Below are 20472 nucleotides of genomic sequence, written 5' to 3' on the forward strand. Positions count from 1 at the left end.
AAGGAAGAGGGGAAATTGCAGTTATGGTATTTTGGTTACCTGCTCATTTAAAAACAAATAAAAATCTAGAAAGAAATCAAAATTACAATAATGCTTATGAAGTCTTACACTTCTTTCACAATGTACCATTCTGCTGTAAATAAGTAATGACCTTAGCACTACTACAATCACTTTTCCTTACATCCTCTGTTACTGCCAGACATAAATTTCCTTACTCACCACCAGTCTTTATAGCTTAACACACATCCTGAATAATGAGGATGACTGAGAAGGGTGTTCCAATGCTAGAATATAGGTGAATATTTCATTTTAGAGACTCTGGGATAAAAAATAAATGAAGTCAAAAAAGAGTAGCTCTATTCATTTGCCTTAGCTCCATGTCCCACAAAATTCTCAGTCAACTACTGATGTTATGGTAGTGCCATGATCAGAACTGTATCCTTGGAAGATATCTTTATTGCCCATTTAAATCCAAACTTTATATTCTTCATGTCAATTTATTTGTGATCTATTATACTAGTTCAGAAACCTGGCTCTTGCTGAAGGAACAAAATTGATATATGTCTTGTGGACAGATCCAAAATCTTCATCAGAAAAGTCTGCATACAAAGTAGTTAATAATTTTCAAAGTAAAAAGGCTGAATAAGAGCATATTGGAAAACTTCCTCCAAAAACATTGATAACTTTTACTTCTTTTTAAGTATTTTTTAAAAATCTAATTCTCCTTCTTGAAGTCACCTCTTGCACTTCCATCCTTAATTCTATTTAATAGTCTATCGGAGCATTAATTTAACTAATTTTAAAATTATTTTCTTGAATTAGAAGGATTTGTTTTTCTTTTCTATACTTACAAACAATGTACCCTTGAACTTTTGTCTAGAGTTCTCAATGACTCTCAAAGATCTTCACTGAAAAAATATAATCTGCATACTGCTTTGCACTGAGAGTGCAATCTAGAATTTCTCTCACGTCTCTGTTTAATACAGTTTGATTTGCACCAAGGAGTGCCCTCTCCACAGCACAAACTGGATTCCTTTTTTCATTAAAACAAACTTAAAGATGCACTCCAGGAATGCACCTGGTGCACTCTGAAACAAATGGGTATTTACTTAGTTCATAGATCTAGGCTACAGTCAGTCCAAACTAAAAACAAAATGAACCAACTCCTCATCCCACCAAAACCAAAACCAATCCAATTCAACCCATTAACACCTCCCAACACACACACACACACAGAATTGTGTTCACGTGGATCTCAGATCCTGGGAACTAATTGTTTCCTACTCCATATCTGTTCTTGTTCCTACTACTTGCTCACAGAAACATAACCAATGGCAAAGTTGCAATTCTAAGCATTTGGTAAATGGTAAGAGGGTAGTAGCAAGAAGGGAAATGCAGAGGTCAGACATATCATCCTTTCCAGACTCCACATTAAATATAAATATCAAGCACAAAATCTCTCCTGTCAGAGAGAGAATTTTTATGCAAACTCATCTGGGTACCCAAAATAACAGGTACTTTTGCAGAAATATTTCTCAGGAAGTTGCCTAACAAAACCAGCTTTTCAAACAGAAACATACAGATGGATATTTTTAATTTCTAAGAAAATCAGAGATGTTTTAACCAACAGGTAAGCAAACCAAAAGCGAACTTAACACTCAGCACCTAACTTGAAACTGTAAGGTGTTAAGTCCCATGGAAAACTTCCTTTAAGTACCTCTAAACAGTTTTGGTACTTACAGAATTTATTGCATGCACAATCATTCAGTCTCCTCTTCAGAGGGAATACTGTTTGAATTCTGCTTGTATCACATTGAAAATTTCATCTGTGGGTTGTTGCTATTGAAACAGGCGATCAATAAGCATACAAAACATTTTCTGCTCTTTCATCCCAGAGTTATGACATTAAATATTTAAATTAATTCTAGAAATTGGCTTGGAAGTCTAAGCTGTGTGAACCTAGAGCTTAGCACTGTGATAGAAGTGTCAAACAGCAATTAATCAAACAAGCTTGCATGGAAATTTACTGTCATTTTCAAAGGGGTGAGGAGTTTCTAGGTACCGAAGAGAAGATGAATGTTCTACTGGAAATTCATTAAAGTTTACAATTAAAGACACAAGACTTGATCATGCCCTCAAATATCATGCAGACGTGTATTTTGTGAATTCTGCACAACACACTGTTTGCAGAGAAACAACAGGTGATTTAACAATGCAAACAATCATGTGTCTCAGGGCATCATTCAGCCAAAACCTTATGGCAGTAAAAAGAGGAAATGTAGTAGCAATTAAAAATTTGCTTCATAAATTCAAAAAGACAAACTGTAATCCCTCTCTTCAAGGAAACACTGCATTAACATTTACATATTTACTCATACTTAGCATTCACGGACTAAATACAAAAGTTAGGTATAAGAGCTCCTTAGAGTAATTTCCTCCAGATCCTCCACACTCTCCCACTAATGCCCTACCATATGACCTGCACTTCCAGCTGTGAGCATCATCAACTCAGAAACTACACCACCTCATGCAACCAAAGCTTTGCTGAAGTCAGACTAAGGAATATGCTGGAAGACGCTTTTACTAATGAAATGCTGGCTCCAGTGAAGTCAAAGGGAGTTTCATTCGCTACTAACACTTGACTTTGAAAAAATTGCAATCTCTGCTACATCAGAAGACCAACAAACATCACACACACCAATGTCTTCGAATATTCTCTGTCTAATCTCCTATCATTCTCCCTGAACATCTCACCTCTCATCAGCTTTCTTATTGCTTTGAGAACTGTGTGTTATATACAAGGATTAAACAACATAACAGAGAACCATGATGGAAACTTAAATAGGCATTATTCTTTTGGGGAACATTCTACGCAAATCAGAATTCCCAACGCAAGACTTCAAGAGGATTTTGTTTGGCCAGTTTCCTCTCTATTGGGCTTTCGTGGACTGAAATTCTTACTTCAGAAGAAAAAGAATACTTCATACGTCTTCTGAATGTAGCCAAATATTTAACTGAGCGTTCCCCTGGAAAATGCTCATGCTCCAGGTAGCACAAGTATATCCGAGGTAGAGAGACAGTGCATACCTAATTGTCTCAGAAAGTAACTATTATCATTTTTCCAGCTTGGTTTATTTTTAGAACGCTAAAGCTGCTAGGTAGGGAAGAATCTGCCCTTTTGTAAGACACAAAAGATTCTTGATATTCTTCAGCATCATTCCTGATAGTTTTACATGATACTTCAGTGCTCCATGCTTCCCAGCTATAAAGGTCATTGGCTCCTTTGGAACGTTGTAAACTCTGTAGCCAATGAAACTTAGATTATTCTAAGAAGCAGCAAAGGAAAACATGGATTTGACCATTTCAGTGACCATTTCAGGACTTCCTGAAACATGGATCTAGTTAAACTTTGAAAGGATTATCTTTATTTAGGTACACCTAAATAAATGCACTCTAAAGCACTGTTCCAATGCAACACAACCAAATGGAAGACTAATAATACTAATCACAACAATTGCTCATATAACTTGGCTTTTTGTGATTTTCCTTTTCAGAATCCCTCTTATTTATCCTTACCTCCAAAGGAGAAAAGTCTGTTGAGGTTCACTGATGTGAATATCAATAAATTGTTAATCATTTCCTCAATTCCTGTTACTTTTCTTCCCCCTCTCCCCCCTGCTGTCATAGTGCAGCTTTTAATGTTGAATATCAAGTTATGTATATTTTCAAAATCTATTCCATGATTTATTCTATATTCCTATTACTTTCTCTCATGATGTGGACTAAAATTACACATCAAAAAGGGCACATTGCAGACAGCTCACCTGACCTCTCTCTGCTCAACCATCCTGCTGGCAAGTAATTTCCCCTCACCCACTCACTCACCTGATACCTCTCATTGCAAATGAAAAGTACTGCAAATGAGGGCAACAGACACTTGCTGTTGCCTGCCCAAAGCACACCAGCCGTAAGTGTGAACCAGGATAATGGTCCTTGGATCCTCAAATTACAATAAAAGGCTCCTTTACCTTCCCTTTCCTCCTGAAATTAGCCTGTGACCAAAAATCATCCCTATCCTACAACAGATGTCTGGTTCACAAACAACTGTGAATACAGCATTCTACCTTTTCTTTTCTTCTGTTTTCTAAATATGCACGCAAAAGGGGAAAGGTAGTAAGGGAAGCATCAAAGGATGCCAAAACAGAATGTAAAACTGAACTGCTAATTCAAATTACTAAAAATATATCCCAAACTGTGGTTTGGGTTGCAAAGGAATTATTTCTGTAGTAAGATAAGAGTCATGCAGCATTGTAACACCTAGGGATTCCCCGATTAAGGGTCCAAGATACGTAAGTCATTTTTTTCATTCACGTATGCTTCTGTTGTTTTTACACTTGCATTAATTACTTCAATAAGACCTGTTTGCTCATGTGTGCTGAGAATGCCTTAATGCTCTGTGAATTGCAGATAACAGAGTTGTACACCTTATTTTGTGCAGAAGTAGGGAAATTGTTTGAGCAGAATATTACAAAAAAGTTGGTAAAAAAATGGCTTGTAACTACAGACATTTATCAGTTATTAGTCATAAGTCGAAACTGATAATGATGGGCAGTCAAGCATAATGCTTCTCATCTTTGTTTTCAATGACGAAAAACTCCTGCTCATTGCCAAACAGTGCCTCAAAATGGAGAAAGGTACTTAAACTTGCTTCAGATGAGCAACTGGGTGCATGCCAATTTTTTACATGAACAGTCATAAGCATGTTCCTGCACAGCAGGATGTGATCAAACTATTCAAAGCTGTAAAACCAGGTCTGCTTGCCAGTTACGTTACTGCTTCAAGATCAGGGTATTACAGATGATACTTTGCCAGCCGTGAAATCTTGGTTGAGTTTTGTTTGTTTGTTTTTGTTAAACTGAAAACTCTACACCTTTAATATTTAAAACTCTGTATAGAACTGACTTTGCAATTAAAAATTACCTACAGAAAGAAAATTAGGACTGAAAATATAACACACACACTCCCCTGAACTATAAGCCATCTCATCTCTTATTTAGCTTCTTTAAAATCACTTCCTTCAAGCAGTACCAATTTAAAGGTCCCCTTCTCTAAACCGTAAGAAAAGTAATTGTAATGACTCACTCAAGTCCCAAGCTCCAGCTGCAAACCTTGTAATCATATTAACATGCCTGTCCATAAGGTGTGATATGGTTAATAAGTGGTTGCTATTGTGAGCTATTGCACTGTATTGCCTCCTGCTGGAAACCACTTTCCTTAAAGTATTTTATAAAGATCACACAATGTGACTATGGCCATATATAAGCTTTACTAAATATCTGTCACTAATCAGATTACTCAAGCAAGAAAGACTTTTGAAGAAAGGCAGAACTATAGTACATCCAACTGGACAGGTAGGTTTTTTCCTTGAGTGGCTTTAAACAAATCCAAACAATAAAGACAAGAAACTTATGTTTTATTTCTCATGATAGTCAGTATCTTTCTACATTTTCTTTTCAGAGAACCAGTCATAAAACAGACACAAACTTCCCAGTACAACACAGTATCTCTTCACTAACAAACATATCTTAGCAAATACAACCAAACAGTTGAGTGTGTTTTTTTAAGGGGGTAGGTACAGGAGAAGATGGATGTCAATGTTTAGCCACGCTTTAGTTGTTTGTTTTTTATTCACTTGAAAATACATACTAAAAGTAGTATCAAATATTTGAGTTTATACCATTTTATTTGTTTTCACACACACAAAAAGTAGTTTGCATATTTGCTCAGCAATCTAGTGAATGATCTAAGATTACATACACATGTGTAGCTCAATACAGTGATAGCAGTGCCTCTATCTGCTTCCTAATAAGAAGCAACATTCACATTTGAAGTCTCAAAAAAGATGCACAGTTGCTGGGGTTTTAAGGCTCAGAAAGTGTTTTCATACACTTTCTAAGACATGAGCAGTGCTTTTTATTTTTCTGAAGAATAAAAAAATATATATTCAAGTGAAATTCAAACAGAAGAACTAGCTAACCATTTTATGCATGCAATGGCAGTTCAGTAAAATGCAGCTTCATAGTATGGCTACCAGAAAAGACATTGCAAAACTACCAAAATATGGGTTGAGAGCAGCCTATATTTATTTGGTCATAAGAAATGCAGTTTATAGAATGCCCATTCTCTAGCAATGTAACATGTTCCTTACTTGAAAACAAAGCAACGTGTTTGAGTTGGATAGTTTTTCTGTTATTCTTTCTTACTGAGAAAAATCAGAAATCCTACAAGTAAAACTCCAACAGCTAGATGTTACTTATATTCATGGTGTTTAATTGTCAACTGCCAGTCTACTGTGAAAAAAAATGTTAAGAAGGGTAATAGATCCAGTTTCATTAAACTTCTGTCCCAGCATTTATTATCAGATTGGCAGTCCTCTCTCACATGGAACTGGTTATGTTGATCACTCAAAAGACATTGTTGTCTCCAGCACTGCACAACAGCAATCAGGAACAGCACAACACAGTCTTCATACAACATGTCATAAAGTATTTAGCTTCTTCCATTGCCCACTGACCTCTGAATTTTAGAAGTGCTTTCTTCCAGAAGGTAGGCACAGCGTGCTAATGGTTTACTCTATTTCTGCTTTGCCTCAGTCTGTTCTCATCAGTCCCCCCTGTACCCACTCTGCCCCCCCCCCCCCCCAATTTGATGTCGCCTCCACCGAAAAAGATTTTAACTTGCAGATGTTATGAATGCCTGAGGTGACCTCAGATCTAACTTCTAATAATTTGCATTTGCTATGCTAAGCATATACATCCCCTGAATTATATCTAGTCCCTTTGTGGTCTAACATAGGAATCCCTCTCCTATTGTTCTTGCTGTTAGCACTGTAATAACTACTGGTATTGCAATGTTAACAAAAGACTACTAATAATTCAAGTACGGTACGAATTCCCAAGGAATCATCAAGTAAGAAACACAGGTTGATATGGTAGCTTCAATTCCAAGGACCTATTTTCCAGATTCAATAGTTACTGCCATAAAAGGATCACTGATGTGGAAACACAACACATGAGCAACACACTTTTATTAATAATAATTAGAAAAATATTATAATTGCAATAAATAATAAGTTATAGTAGTAAAGCTAAATATCAAATACTTAAATTTGAATTGGCGGAGTGGTATTATTTCATTCATTTATTTTTTCAGCTGCACTACCTATTTAACATTATCTGTGCTTTTCACTGTTAGACCTAAAGATGGCTTTGCTAGCTGTGGTACCTGACTCACTATTTTATAAAATAATTATCTTTAATAATTTCCAAGCTGATTACTTGGAAAAAAAGACTCCTATAAACATCTGTGGATTACTCCTTGAACAGGCAGCATAAAAATCAGCTCAATTAAAATGTATATTATAACGCCATACAAGGACATTCTTTTGACATCCTTCATGAAATATTTATGGTCCAAGTATGCCTGAGAGTCCACTTCAACAAATAAGCAAAACCTGACAGAACAAAAATAAAACTATCAGAAAGAAGATCCTTCTCTTTTGCTGAAAGCTTTTCTCTAATGAGCTGTCCACTTTTCAAATGCCCTGTGCATAGAAGAAATCCAATCATAACTAAAAAACAAAGAGCAAAAACTCTTGGCAGGATGGTTGGATGTGCCCCAGTAGCTATGCTGCTCATCATTAGTATAAAAGCAAACGAAAGCACAGTGAAGAAGTAGAGTGAAAATTACAGGGCGCGTAGAAGGGAATCTTTTACCAGGAGACTTCATAAATTAAATTCAATCAACATTATCAGTACTAGTCAAGACCACAAGCCTGATCTTAAATATAATAAAAATTATTTAGATGTAGGCCAACTTAGGTTACTCATATTCAGTGAATATCTAAATTTTCAATATTGAAATAAGAACTAGATTTTTATTTTTTTTTGGCTAGGATAGATGCATAAGGACTTCCATCCAGTCTAAAATACTGTGTTTTCCCAGGAGGTATAAGCTCCTACTTAGTCTGCTTCTCCTACAGACTATTCCTATTGAGCTAAATATAGTTTAAAAATCCAGGAAAGAAAAAACCTGCCATAACAACTCTACCATGAGACAGGAAAAACAAGGAGACTCCAAGGTGAAGAGAATGAAGACAATATTTTTCTGTGAAAGTAGGAAAGTGCAGGGAATGGCTGATCTGAGCAGAAAAAGGACATCATATTCTCTTAAGGTACGTAGCAGAAGTGTAAGACATGGAGAGTCACAGACCACATGCTGATTTTCAGCTTCTGAATGTAAAGAAACAAAGGGAGGAATTGCTTGCTTTGTTACACGTGGCACTTTTATCTTCCTTTAAGGTATATTTCTGCCACTTATAACCCTTTACAAATCCTTGAGTCCCAGTCACCCAGTGCTTTATACCACTACAGCATACTGCAAAACAAAGCCCTTAACAGCTTTATGGATTGGACAATAATATTGAAAACTTTTTTTTTTTTTTTTTTTTTTAAGGGTCAGCTAGTGATCAGGTGCAAACAATACACAACCTTTCCTCTGAAATGGATTGACATCATCTCAATGGGCACTACTACCTTGAAGAAACAGTTGCTCATTAATCATCCGTTTACCTCAAGGGCAGTTTTTGAGATTTTCAGCAAAGGGAAGTTAGCAATAATTTTATTCTCCAAAAAAGTTAAAAAATAAAAAAAAACAAGGAAATTTGGTATTGAGTGTTTACATACTTGTAGAGACTTACTTGAGACAAAGCAGCATCCCGTTGTTCTATTACTGCAGTCATTTCCTCAGCTATTATTTTCTTTTTACGTTCTTTGGTCCTGTGTATTCGATTCAGAATTATAGCTCCGTTCTTCAGTATATCTATCCCTGTGTCTGCATTGTTTATTCTGTTCAGTAATTCCTGTAATGTCTACCAACAGCATTATATGTTAGTCAGACATGAAGTTTTAATATATTTTATTTAATATAGGGTTTTAATTAATAGGCACATGTGAATTGTAAATTGACTGAGTGAAGTTATTGAATTTTCATATTGCAGCAAAGATGTACATTATTAGTGTGTCAATTCTTCTTTTTCCCACATCTTAGTTCTTGAAACCCACTCAATTGAACTTAAGCCTCTAAGATATAAGACTGACATCAAGAAATCTCCTCAGAGAATGGCTTACCATGTCATTTTCTTCAGGGTTAATATTTTCTAGCCTAGAAAAAAGGGACACAGAAAGCCTGATCAGTAGCATTTCCTTAGTGCAGCAAAATGAGTTCGCTTTTTAAATCTTTAGAACCTCAAGTAATTTCATTCTACTAGTCTTTAGAGTCAACCATGACACTGAACATATTAAAGTGCCACCTGCTCGACTCCATCTTTCAATAATGCTCCATATCTTCAGCACTGACTTCAGACTGTTAAGTTATTAATGTTTACTGCTATATATGACTACAAGGATCAATTGTTCATATGTGCTTAGATGAAGAAAGTTCCCCAGTGATAGAAATGACTGATGCTCTTATTTTATTTATTTCTGGACTTACAACTTTTACCTGATGTCGTATTTTTGTTGTTTTTACTGCACCCCAAATGAAACAGGATAGGACTTTTGCAAAGATTGTGTTTTTCTCATTTTTAAGTAATTCTTTTTCCACCTCTCTCTTCCAAAAGGAGCAAAAAAACCTAGTTGAAATTTCCCTAAAAATGTTTTGTTTTTACACCTTGCATAAAATAATAAGTTAAGCCAATTCTCTGCAAGACCCTTATTTAAGTACAGAACAACCTGCTCCTGTACATTCTCCCCTTTTTATTTAACATAACATATATTGACCTGTCAAATATAAAGATGATACAAGGAATTTAGTTATACACATTTGAACATTGACTGTGCAAAAGCAGTAAGTGAAAGCACAATGACCTAATAAATGAGATGCTATGCATTTTACTTTACTTAAGCTTAGTTATATGCACAGCATATCATTTACAACATTTATGTGTATTTTATAATGGACGAGACCTCATTTCTGGAAAACACGTATATTACAATTACATTACCGCTCCATTGCTACTTACTTAGTGGTGACTTTTCTTAAAAATAGGTTTGTTACTAGTGTTCACTATTTAAAAAGACAGATATGAGCCACTAAACATCTGCTAAACAGCAACGCACACTTCAGTAGTGCTGTGACAGGTGCTGCTATAAGGCCAAGATTTTAGCTAGCAAACATCACAGAGTACTTGACAGCACACCATCACCTTTTACCTTACAGCATTAGTTTTAGTAGATAACAGTAAACAACGTAAATCGACCATACAGAAATTAATTATTTAAATCAAAAAGAAGTAATTCAGAATGTACTACTGCTGTACAATAGCTGGTATATTATAAGGAGTTTACAAACAATTACTCCAACGCATATAGTCAGCAATCAAACAAAACAAACAAAAAAACCACAAAAAGCTAACTTTGCAGCATTACAGTTGTATTTGTAAAGTAATGTAAAGCATAAAATAACAAAGATGTAAGTCTAAATCCTCAGAACTGGCTCCGTGAGTTGGCTCCTTGTAGAGTTCCTACTTTAGGTTTTTACATTGCTCCAAGTTCCACTTCATGAGGGACTTAAAAATGGATCTTCAGCTAGTTTGTATTCACAATGAAAGGAACAGTGTTTGCCAAAGTAAATTGGCAGGACTGATCTGGCATCTCCAGAGGACTTCTACCCTGCTAAAAGTATGGGTCAACAAATCACCCAGCCGACCATCAGGCTGGGTAAGCAGGACACCTTAAACAGGAAATGGGGGTGGGAAAAAGAACATGAACTTCTACCATAAGTGTAGCTTTTCAGCATACTGCCGTCACAAGGGATCTGTCCTCCTAAGGTGACAGTATTTTTTAAAAAGCAGCAACCAAAGCTGAGTATTTGCCTTGGTGCCTCTCACGATTTGCCCTTAGACCTCTCACAACTTTAAACAGCAGTAACCAAGGGTTCCTTCCCCCCCATTTCTGCACACATTACACTAACATATCCCCTAGAGCTAACAAAATGGAAAGAATTTCAGTTGCTACAGTTAAATAATGACAATAGAATTGCTCTAGCAGCTAATTTAAAGAAAGCATTAAAGTGTTTGATAAAGGTTGGCAGTCTGTTCAGTATTGCCCTCTTGTAGAAATCTCTGATTGGAACAAGTCCAAAGCAGATGGAGGGAGTGACTTGTGATCTAAAACTCGATGCTTGTGGCACAAGTAGTCTACAAACTTTGCAAAAAAATACTCTATGTGCTCCACCTCTATGACAGAAAGCTTGACATTTTGAACAACCAGCATCAGGAAGAATATATGAAGGGTAGTAGTTGGAAAAGATCCAAGATTCTAGAAGAAATCCCAAAATTAAACCAAATAAACCAAGTCCCTCATGGCTCATCCCATCATCACTGCTCCTTCCAAAGGATTAGTGGAGAGTCAAGGTGAACTTGCTCCCCCCAATTTCCATTCAGCCACAGTATTAAACTATTTAGAATAAGGAGGCTAAGAAAAGTAATTTCCTTGTGGGGTTGGCTCTGATTCTGAGAAGGCAGTGTGTAAAAATGAGGCTTAGTTAAGATAAATAGTGAGATAACCTTTACTGATAAATTAGGGGTGAGGTTTCAGAATCACTCTACTCTTGTGAATACTGCAGAGGGCAACTGAGCCCTAAGCACCTCAATTTGATTCTTCTTAGCACAATCCTGGCTTGCTCCTCCCATTGCAACATGCCAGACATCCATGCAGGAGTAGAAAAGTATGTCTTATCACCTCAGGTGAAGTATTACCACAGTTAGTAAAGATGCTTAATGTTCTGAAAAGCCTGAGTGCTGGGGCCAGGCCAGTGGTCCAGCAGAAATCTTGGCTCCACTCAGCAATTTCCTGCTTGCAAGGTGTACAGCTGCATTAATTAGCATCCTCTAAGCTTAGCACATGCAAACCAGAAGAAAAGCAGCTGAGCTTGGTGGAGGCAATCCTGTCTTCTTGATTCTGTAATCCCCAAAGATTTCAAAAATAACAAAGAACTTTATTCAAAGAAAAAGAATGCAAAACCCCCAAACCAGTAATCACAACTAATGTTTCTCTGTATTATAGCAACACTCTTTTTGGAAGAAACACAGTGTTATCAAGAAGGTCCTGTCACAGAGATGACTGATATGGAAGAAGGAAGAGCTATGGTCAGCCTGACAGTGGTCAGGTTGTAGAAATGGCTGCAGCCACCATGGACTGAGGTAGTACTGAATAAATTAGTGGAACAGAGCAAGGCAACTTTAAGTATCTTATACTGTCTGACATGGTTGAAGACATTCCTATCAAATCAGTTTGGCTTAATCGGTAGCAAGGTCAGAAAAGAGGCAAATATTAAGACAGCTGATGCAGGGAACATGACTTCTATTGGACATAAAGAATGACTTTCTATCCCCTTCAGGTAATTACATATTAAGCAATTAATGCCCAATAATTCGTTACCATTAAGTGCTTGCAGCACAGATGATTAACATACTTTAATCTGGGAACAAATACAGCACTTGGGATCTCTGCCTTTGTGGCTTCTGTCAATTAAGATTTTTCTTCTCTATCACTCTGATGTCCAACACTAAAAGCTACTAATAAAAATAAAAGCATGTAATATTTTTCAGCAACATCTTTGTGCCCTAAGGGATTCAGAAGCCTATTTGGGATCTCCCTAAGGAATTTGGTTATTTTCAGGATGCTCTCAGTGACAGGTCACAAGGTACCCAGGATGTGAAAGACTTGGGTTATGGTTGTTCCCAGTGAGCTGCCAGTGCCACAGTCAGTCCCAGGAAAGCAGAATGGGAGATCCTGCAAAATACTGAAACTCTAGTTCTATCATATGCAAGCAACTTGGCAAGCACAATTCTTCTGAATTAGATTGGTTTTGTCCCCATTTTGTTGCCTCCATCAGTCCTCCTATCTTGTTTGCCCTTCTCTCTTATATTTCTTTTGCTTTCACATTTTCAACCAACTGAAAAACACAATTAAAATAATAGCAATCTTATTGGATTCATAGCAGAAATGACAAAGGACTGAAGTGGAAGTAAAAGATGAGTTACAAAGGCCATAAAGAAGAAATAATAATGATTAAAAAAAAAAAAGACAAGGAAGCTGAGGAGAAAAAGCAGCTGAGCAACAGAGGAAAGACAAGACATGAGTATAATGCAAAAAAGGAGAGTGAAAATTTGAAATGGAGAACCACCAAAATAGATTCCACAGGGGAAGCAGAAAAAAGGCAAGAAAGGATGCAATTTAAAGGATCAGACATCAGTAACAATTTCTGAAGGCCTGATTCCCCTCCACCTTGACCTCTAACCCTCTTCAATTTTAAGGCTGTACGCCGTTTTAGCCTACACAGACAAATATTCAAACGGGTACATGTGGATAAGGTCATGTACATTAAGTTCCATGAACTTATTCATATATTCCATGAGAAGCGGTAATAACTTGTTTGTAGCTACTCATTTTCCTATTTATTTTTTTTTAATTTCTCTTGACAGAAAAATAGGGGAAATTTCTCAGCCACTCTAGACTGTGGGGGGTATTGGATGGTAGCGAAGATGATCACAACTTGGATGGAGAAGGATTACACAGAAAATCAAACTATAGCTTCAAAGCTACATATATCCCAAAGAGAGAAAAGAAACTGTTCTTGATCTTCTCCTGGCTTGCGCATTTTCTTTAACAAGAGATTGCCTGTTTCTGTTGAGTTAACATGGTATTATGTAAATTTCTAGAAAGTATTAGTTATACCTTTCTTCCCTTACAAACTGCTCCTACACTAAAGATATGGAGGAAAACATATTTTTACTACATCATCCACATAATTAGTGGAAATTTTGCTGAAAGAAACATCTACTTGGGCTTAAAGGCTTGATTGATTTCCTATACGTTGTAACTTCTGACTGACATTTTGGTACTCCATGTCAAAAGATCCTTGTAAAATGTCACATTCCTCTTATTTATCTCTGAATAAATCAATACCAAAGCTTTTGATTATATTTTTAATTTTTGTAATCGAAATCGTTCACCTTGCGCTCAGTCTCCAGTGAAAAATATGGTCTCAAAAGATGGCTAAAAAATTAACCAATAGCACAGTAAGACTAGCACTAGCCTGGTATTTCATCATAGACAAGTTTGTACTAAGATTTTCAATGTAACCCCTGTCAAGCAGTTTATGACCATCACAGACTAACACAACAATCTTTTTGCACAGGGCAGTAAATGCAAACTTACTCTTTCAGAGATTCTTCTAACCGCTGGACTCGTAAAAATGCTTCATCTCTCTCTTCATTGGCTAATCTAAGCCTTGCCATGATGGCCTCGTCACGTTCTCGTTGAGCAGAATAAACTTCTTCTACGAGAGCTGCAAAAGTAACCAGTGCGTTTAACAAACAACCTTGACAGGGAAAGACACTATTATGCACACTTACATGGGCCTTTGCCAACATCTCCTAAAATCAACATTTTTCCACTGACCTCAGATTACTCTGCATAAGGTCTATATTACTCTTCAGACACAACACTAAATAGCTATAGACTGCTAAAATGAATACTTTAAAGAATAAAATAAAGCTATGGGTTTTCAAATTGACCTCTTTATAATCAAACAGGGTAAGGAAGTGATTTGCTTTGCTTCATGGAATACTTGCTTCATAGAAAAACACATTTTAAATCTCTGAATCATAAGAGACACTAGTAGGTTTCTTCTACATTACACAGAGTTAAGTAATGACCCATTGAAAATACTTCTGTCATCACACCACTTCCTATCAGGGTGGCACACTGATAAAAATACTAAAAATTTTAATATTTTCACAGTATGTCTATCTCTGGTATCATAAAAATGGCACAGCTGGCATGTCTCCTTCCCTGCCAAGCCTTTGCTTTATTGTGTAATATACTGTTATATTATCTGTTACGGCATACATGGACCTTGGAGCATTAGGTGCCAATAAACTAAGATTTACTGTCTATCCTTGGGAGCAAACTAACACCTTCAAGTCATTCCTCATCCTGAGCTTATGCTTTCTTCCCGCCTCTCCCCTGTCAATATGTCTAACACCATTTCTGGCACACTGCCAAAATCCTTACCTCGACCCTGCCTCCACTAAAATCTTTATTCATACTTTCATCATTTCCCTCTGCAATACTGCAAATCTCCTCACAGTCATCATAAAACCCTGCAGTCTGAATGTCTAGGGACTTTCAGGATGCCATAGAAAGGCTGCTGTCACTTCAAGACAGAGGACTATATCCTCACTGATTGTCATGGGCACTTCCAACAAAATAAACTATGAGACAGGTCTGCAGGTCACAGAGTTCTCAATGCACATCTTCTAGTATGCCAAGCTGGTGTTCAGCCACAGTCTCCTAACACCATACTATACTCTTTCAAATTTTGGCAATTTTTACTCCCCTTCTCAAGTCTCTTCTGTATTAAGCCACTGCTGCTGGACCTCCTTACTCTCTTAAGAACTCCTCACTGAACCACTGCTAATGTCACTGAGATCTCAAAGAAAAGCTTCCTCTTCACGTCAGCCTAGAGCTTTTATCCCCTCCATCCTTACCTCAACTGACATCAACTTTGTTGCCATTATAGGTTAGTTTTTTCTCCTGTCACTTCACGATTCTACATTCTTGTATAAAAACTTCACGTCATATAATATAAAACACTTTATACTTCTTCACAAAATGGAACAGCAGATTTTGGTAGCAGCTGTATCATTGGCACAGCTTTACCAGATACACTTTATCTGTACCAAGGGAAAAAAAACCAACAACCAACGAACAACTGAAATACAAGAAGCTCAGATAACCAGGGAAGTAAGACAGGTGAGAAGATGATCAGAAAAAGAATGTGGAAAGATGAATTAGGAAGATGCTCAAGGTAGGAAAGCAATCCTCTCATCCTCAGGCTCGGGAGAAGTTACTGAGAGGTAAAGAAATGTTTTTTGAAGCTCTAGCAAAAGAACAAAACATTGCACAATAACAGTAGATGGGACAAAAGAATATAAAGAAAGGCTAAATGTTACTTCTGGGGGTGTAGTCCCTCGTCTCACAAAAATCTGTAGAGGAGCTGCAAACCTAGTGATCAGGCCAGAGGTTTAACAAGTTGCATCCTTACTCCTCCAGCCCCTGCCCTCCCCAAAAGAAATCAGCATCAGAAGCCCATATCTTGAAATGTCCACACAATTTACAAAATACTGACCTAATTCTATTTGAGTATTTTCTTATTCCACAAGAACAATATCACTTTTCTTTAAGATCTATTTGCCCCATTTGCAACAAAAAGCTTTGCTTGATGTGGAAGGGAAAAACTAAAGCATGAGTAAAGCAGGTGCAAAACTGCCTATGCACAGCTTGGTAGTCAGGAATAAGTACACAGCACTTGCAGAAGAGGAGTCCAATGTCTGGAAAGGTAGGTGACTTGGCAAGAACAAACTGTATGAGGTGGGCAACACATTTCAGCTCATCAGACTTCCACTCAGGCTGCTGAGGTCTGTGATTGCAGAGAAACTTGTACCTCTGCACTGAGTGTCTGCATAAACTACACTGCAACCACTAGGTCCCGGCTGGATCTGGAATACACAGGCAGTTTTTTTATGTGTGGTAATTATTACCTATCTGTACTTTACAGTACTCTTTTATTATATTTTTTTTTTCCCAGTAAATTATGTCAGTTTATCTAGTATGATGCCAGAGACACTGCACAGTGAAGCCCTTCCATAAAGCTGCAAGTGAAAACATTATAAAATTTTCATCATTAAAACAATTGCTGCAATGAGTAGAAAGCTGTCTAAAATAACTGTAGATTTGGTACTTATTACTGTTCTGGAGTTAATTAATTTCCAGATTAACTAACTTCTATCTGGTCTCTTTAAGTGTACTCCTTCCACCGAATCTTATTTCTTCCCCATCTCAGCATGGAAAATTGCCATTTGCTGAATGTTAAAATGGATCTCGAGCACGCGAGTACACTCAGAATGACTGTGTTTTGGTATATTTAATTCCCTCTCTGAGGAGTAATAACCAGTGGCAATAATGACTATATAGGCTTAAAAAAAAAAAAAAAAGAAATTATTGCTTATTTGTCTTGAAACTAAAGAAATGTATATATAGCAGTATGAACACACTCAGAGAAAGAGATTTTGCAGGTGATGTAAACATCCCGCTTTTCTGAGATCTCACCATTCCTGATAGCAGCCAAGAGGCTGATTGCCTTGAACAGTGAACCCCACCTACAAGGTTCATTACAAAATACTGTCTTTTAACTACTGGCTGTGGAGAACTGACTTAACTTTTCCAATTCAAAAAAAAAAAAAAAAAAAAAAAAAAAAAAAAGAAAAAGATACTTAGGATAGTGGCATTTTAATACCATGTAGCAATACTGACACTGACAACAAGAAATGACAAAAAATAGAGTTAAAAATAATGAAGCCCTCATCTAACTCATTTCAACAGGCTACAGAACCTCACATTCCTTTACCAGCCACAGCTTCTGCTGAATTTAGGTTAGACATTTTTGTTATCCAATGCCTATACATTTCTTATGGTATTTAATATTTTTACAAATTTATTTTTTAAAGTATTATAATAGCTACACACTTTCAGGTATTCAGAAGTATGATGTTGTTAACAATATGTTCAACGTTCAGACTGAGCTAATGGATGAGTCACAAGCAAAAGTCCAGTTCAATTCCTGAAAGCTGCTTAGCAGACAGACCTCCATGCAGACTGCTATGCTTTCAGTTACAACTTAAAGACTACCTAAAAATGAATAGAAATAGTATCAGAATATTAGCCCTAAATTAAGGAATTATGTGGATTATTTCTTGGAGAATTGGGCAAAGAGCTTGGAGCGTGGGGTAAGGAACACTTCTGTGCATCTCCAAACAAGGATTCGGCATTATCTTAGCCTTTGTGACCCTGAGGAAACTGACTGTGCAATGCCACACTTTATTCATGTTCAGAAGTCATCTAAATCATAAGATTCACAAGATTCTTCAAATAAGCCACTGAAACACATACACCTCTGCGTTTCAATACAGCAGCAAAACAAAACATTTGATGTCAAATTTAGGAAAGTATGTGAAGTGTAAGGTGTCCATAAAAACATAAAAATCCTCCATATTAAAAACTGTAAAAAAATATCCAGATTATTATCCCAATGCTTCTTAAAAATGCCAGGCAAAAAATAACGAGTAACGAGTCAGGTTCTTAAGTCCCATTCGAGACGTCATATTCAGCAAACCACTAGCCCCATATTGGAATGCTCACTTGATGTCTGATCCAATGAAAAAGTAATCCAGCTACTTAGTCACCAACTGCTCTGGTCGACACCATGAGGTTTTTCTTGGAGACCTTCCAATGGTGCACCAACCAACCCTATCCTGTTTATCTTGAGGCCTGACCAACAAGAAACACAAATTCTTATGGTACTCATGTTTCAAGCATGAAAATGACATACAAAATGAACTATGAATGGTCAAGTATTAAGCTAAAATGAATTGCGTTATTTACTAATTCATATACATATGATATTCAAGAATTAACATATTCAATTTCCAGAGTGAAAAATTAAGAAAAAAGGATTCTTTCCAATATATATAAATAATATAATAATGTAATATATACAAATGTGACAGTACTATTTAGTTGCATAAACTTTATTTGCTTTAGAATAATTTAATAACATCTTTCTCCTTGTAACTAAAACCTCTGCATACTCTACAAGAGCTCTTTATTTTAAAAGAATCATTATGCTAAACTCATCAATTCTAAAACATTTTTAGTTTTTAGTAAAGAAAACAATTGTAAACAGAGAGCTTTTGTAAGGTAGATAGCTATTACAAAGTTCACTTAGAAAATCAATATAGCATTTTAGCTGGAATTTGCTCATTAAACACCCACAGCTCTAATGCAAATTATGATGGAATGAATAAAGCAAATACATATGCTTCTTTCTTTTTATTAAATGTAAAATCTACTGTTAATTGCATCTGGTATGTCATATAAACTTTTCTCCTTAACTATTAAATGGAAGCTTTTACAAAAGTCATTAGAGATTCTCTTTCTTTGACTTGTATAAATTTCAATATTTGTTCAGTAAAGGTTCACAGCAGTTAAATTACATTAACAAATATTATTAGCTACTATGTAAGCCAACTAAGTAAAATACTTATATTGCAGGTAAAACAAATCAATGGGTGTTTACAATAATATTTGGATATGTCCATTTTTAAACAAGCTTATCAAATATCATGTAATTCTTAGTCAAATGAGAGAGACTCAAAGTAGAGTTTTTCTTCCCAAATACTCAAATTTGTTTAGTAAGCTAATTGTTTTCTAATATGGGCAAAAGTAAATATGAAGAAGATGAACCATACCGAGTATGAGTTTACTGAGTCAAAGCAGTGTACATATTTTCTTAGTTGAACCTGATTCTTTTGGCAAACTCGTCTTCTACACTTTTTAAACTACCTTTAAAATACAGCAGTAGTGAGAAGGCGTGTTGGAAACCATTCTAGTTTAAACAGTGGTTCACAATGTTACAAACAATAAAACTTTGGGAGAAGGGAGGGAAGCACAGTTCCTAGGAAAAGAACGTGCTGATTTCCTAGAGGTCATCTGTGTAAATGATAATAAAATTAAAAATAAAAATAGAAAAGGAGAGGCAAGAAAGAAGAACTTGTTAGGATTTACAACATCTACATCACCAGAAATCACTTAAGAGTACTCACTAAAACATTTATAAAAAAGAATACAGGGAAGACCTTATAAGTAAAAGATGACAGCATTACCCACACCACTATCTCAGAAGATATGGTAAATATTACAATACTATAATAATTGCTTTTTTGGATAATTCAGTCTTACAGACGAAGTAATGATATTTTGGACTTTGTCAGGTGTTTGACATTACCTGATGCAATGCAATGATTATTTTTGCTTTGACTATATGAAAACAAAGTGATCCAAGAAATACTACAAATAAAACTTTGATAATTGCTTTTCTAGTTAACACTAGTTACAGTGATCATCTACTTCCAAGAAGAAGACATGGTTAAGCATGTTTTTCTATTAATAACAATGTATTATTGCAGAATGTCAAAGTTCTGTAGTTTAAGATTTAGTATTCAAGGACAATGGCTCCTGAAAAATAAGTGACTTGGGATTTTCTTTAGCATTGATTCTGGCACAATCAAAGTAATTTTAATAGTTACTCCCACCGTGACAGCAACAAGAAATACAAATTAGATGATATGTTTTTATAACAAAACAACAACAACAAAAAAAGGCAAAGGGCATCTTCAATATTCAAGAACTGCCTGAAACAGTCATAACTAATTACTCCAAACTTTTTTTTCTGTGATTCAACTTCTGTGTCATACAGGCATACATGGGAGAGAAGGTTGAATACATG

General features: G+C 36.1%; 1 protein-coding gene across 7 annotated transcripts in view; it reads right to left on the reverse strand.

Moving 5' to 3' along the window:
- Window positions 1-20472, reverse strand: part of MIPOL1 (mirror-image polydactyly 1) — a 194842-nt gene that overhangs the window by 112140 nt on the left and 62230 nt on the right. For all 7 annotated transcript variants that reach the window (XM_040558627.1, XM_040558625.1, XM_040558628.1 and 4 more), the window contains 3 exons: window positions 14283-14412; window positions 9189-9222; window positions 8759-8929 (listed from right to left, as the gene is read on the reverse strand). In XM_040558627.1, coding sequence (XP_040414561.1) covers window positions 8759-8929; window positions 9189-9222; window positions 14283-14412 — 335 coding nt within the window. The remainder of the gene's footprint in view (window positions 1-8758; window positions 8930-9188; window positions 9223-14282; window positions 14413-20472) is intronic.

The sequence above is a fragment of the Cygnus olor genome, chromosome 5, assembly GCF_009769625.2.
Source record: "Cygnus olor isolate bCygOlo1 chromosome 5, bCygOlo1.pri.v2, whole genome shotgun sequence".
Taxonomy (NCBI): Eukaryota; Metazoa; Chordata; class Aves; order Anseriformes; family Anatidae; genus Cygnus; species Cygnus olor.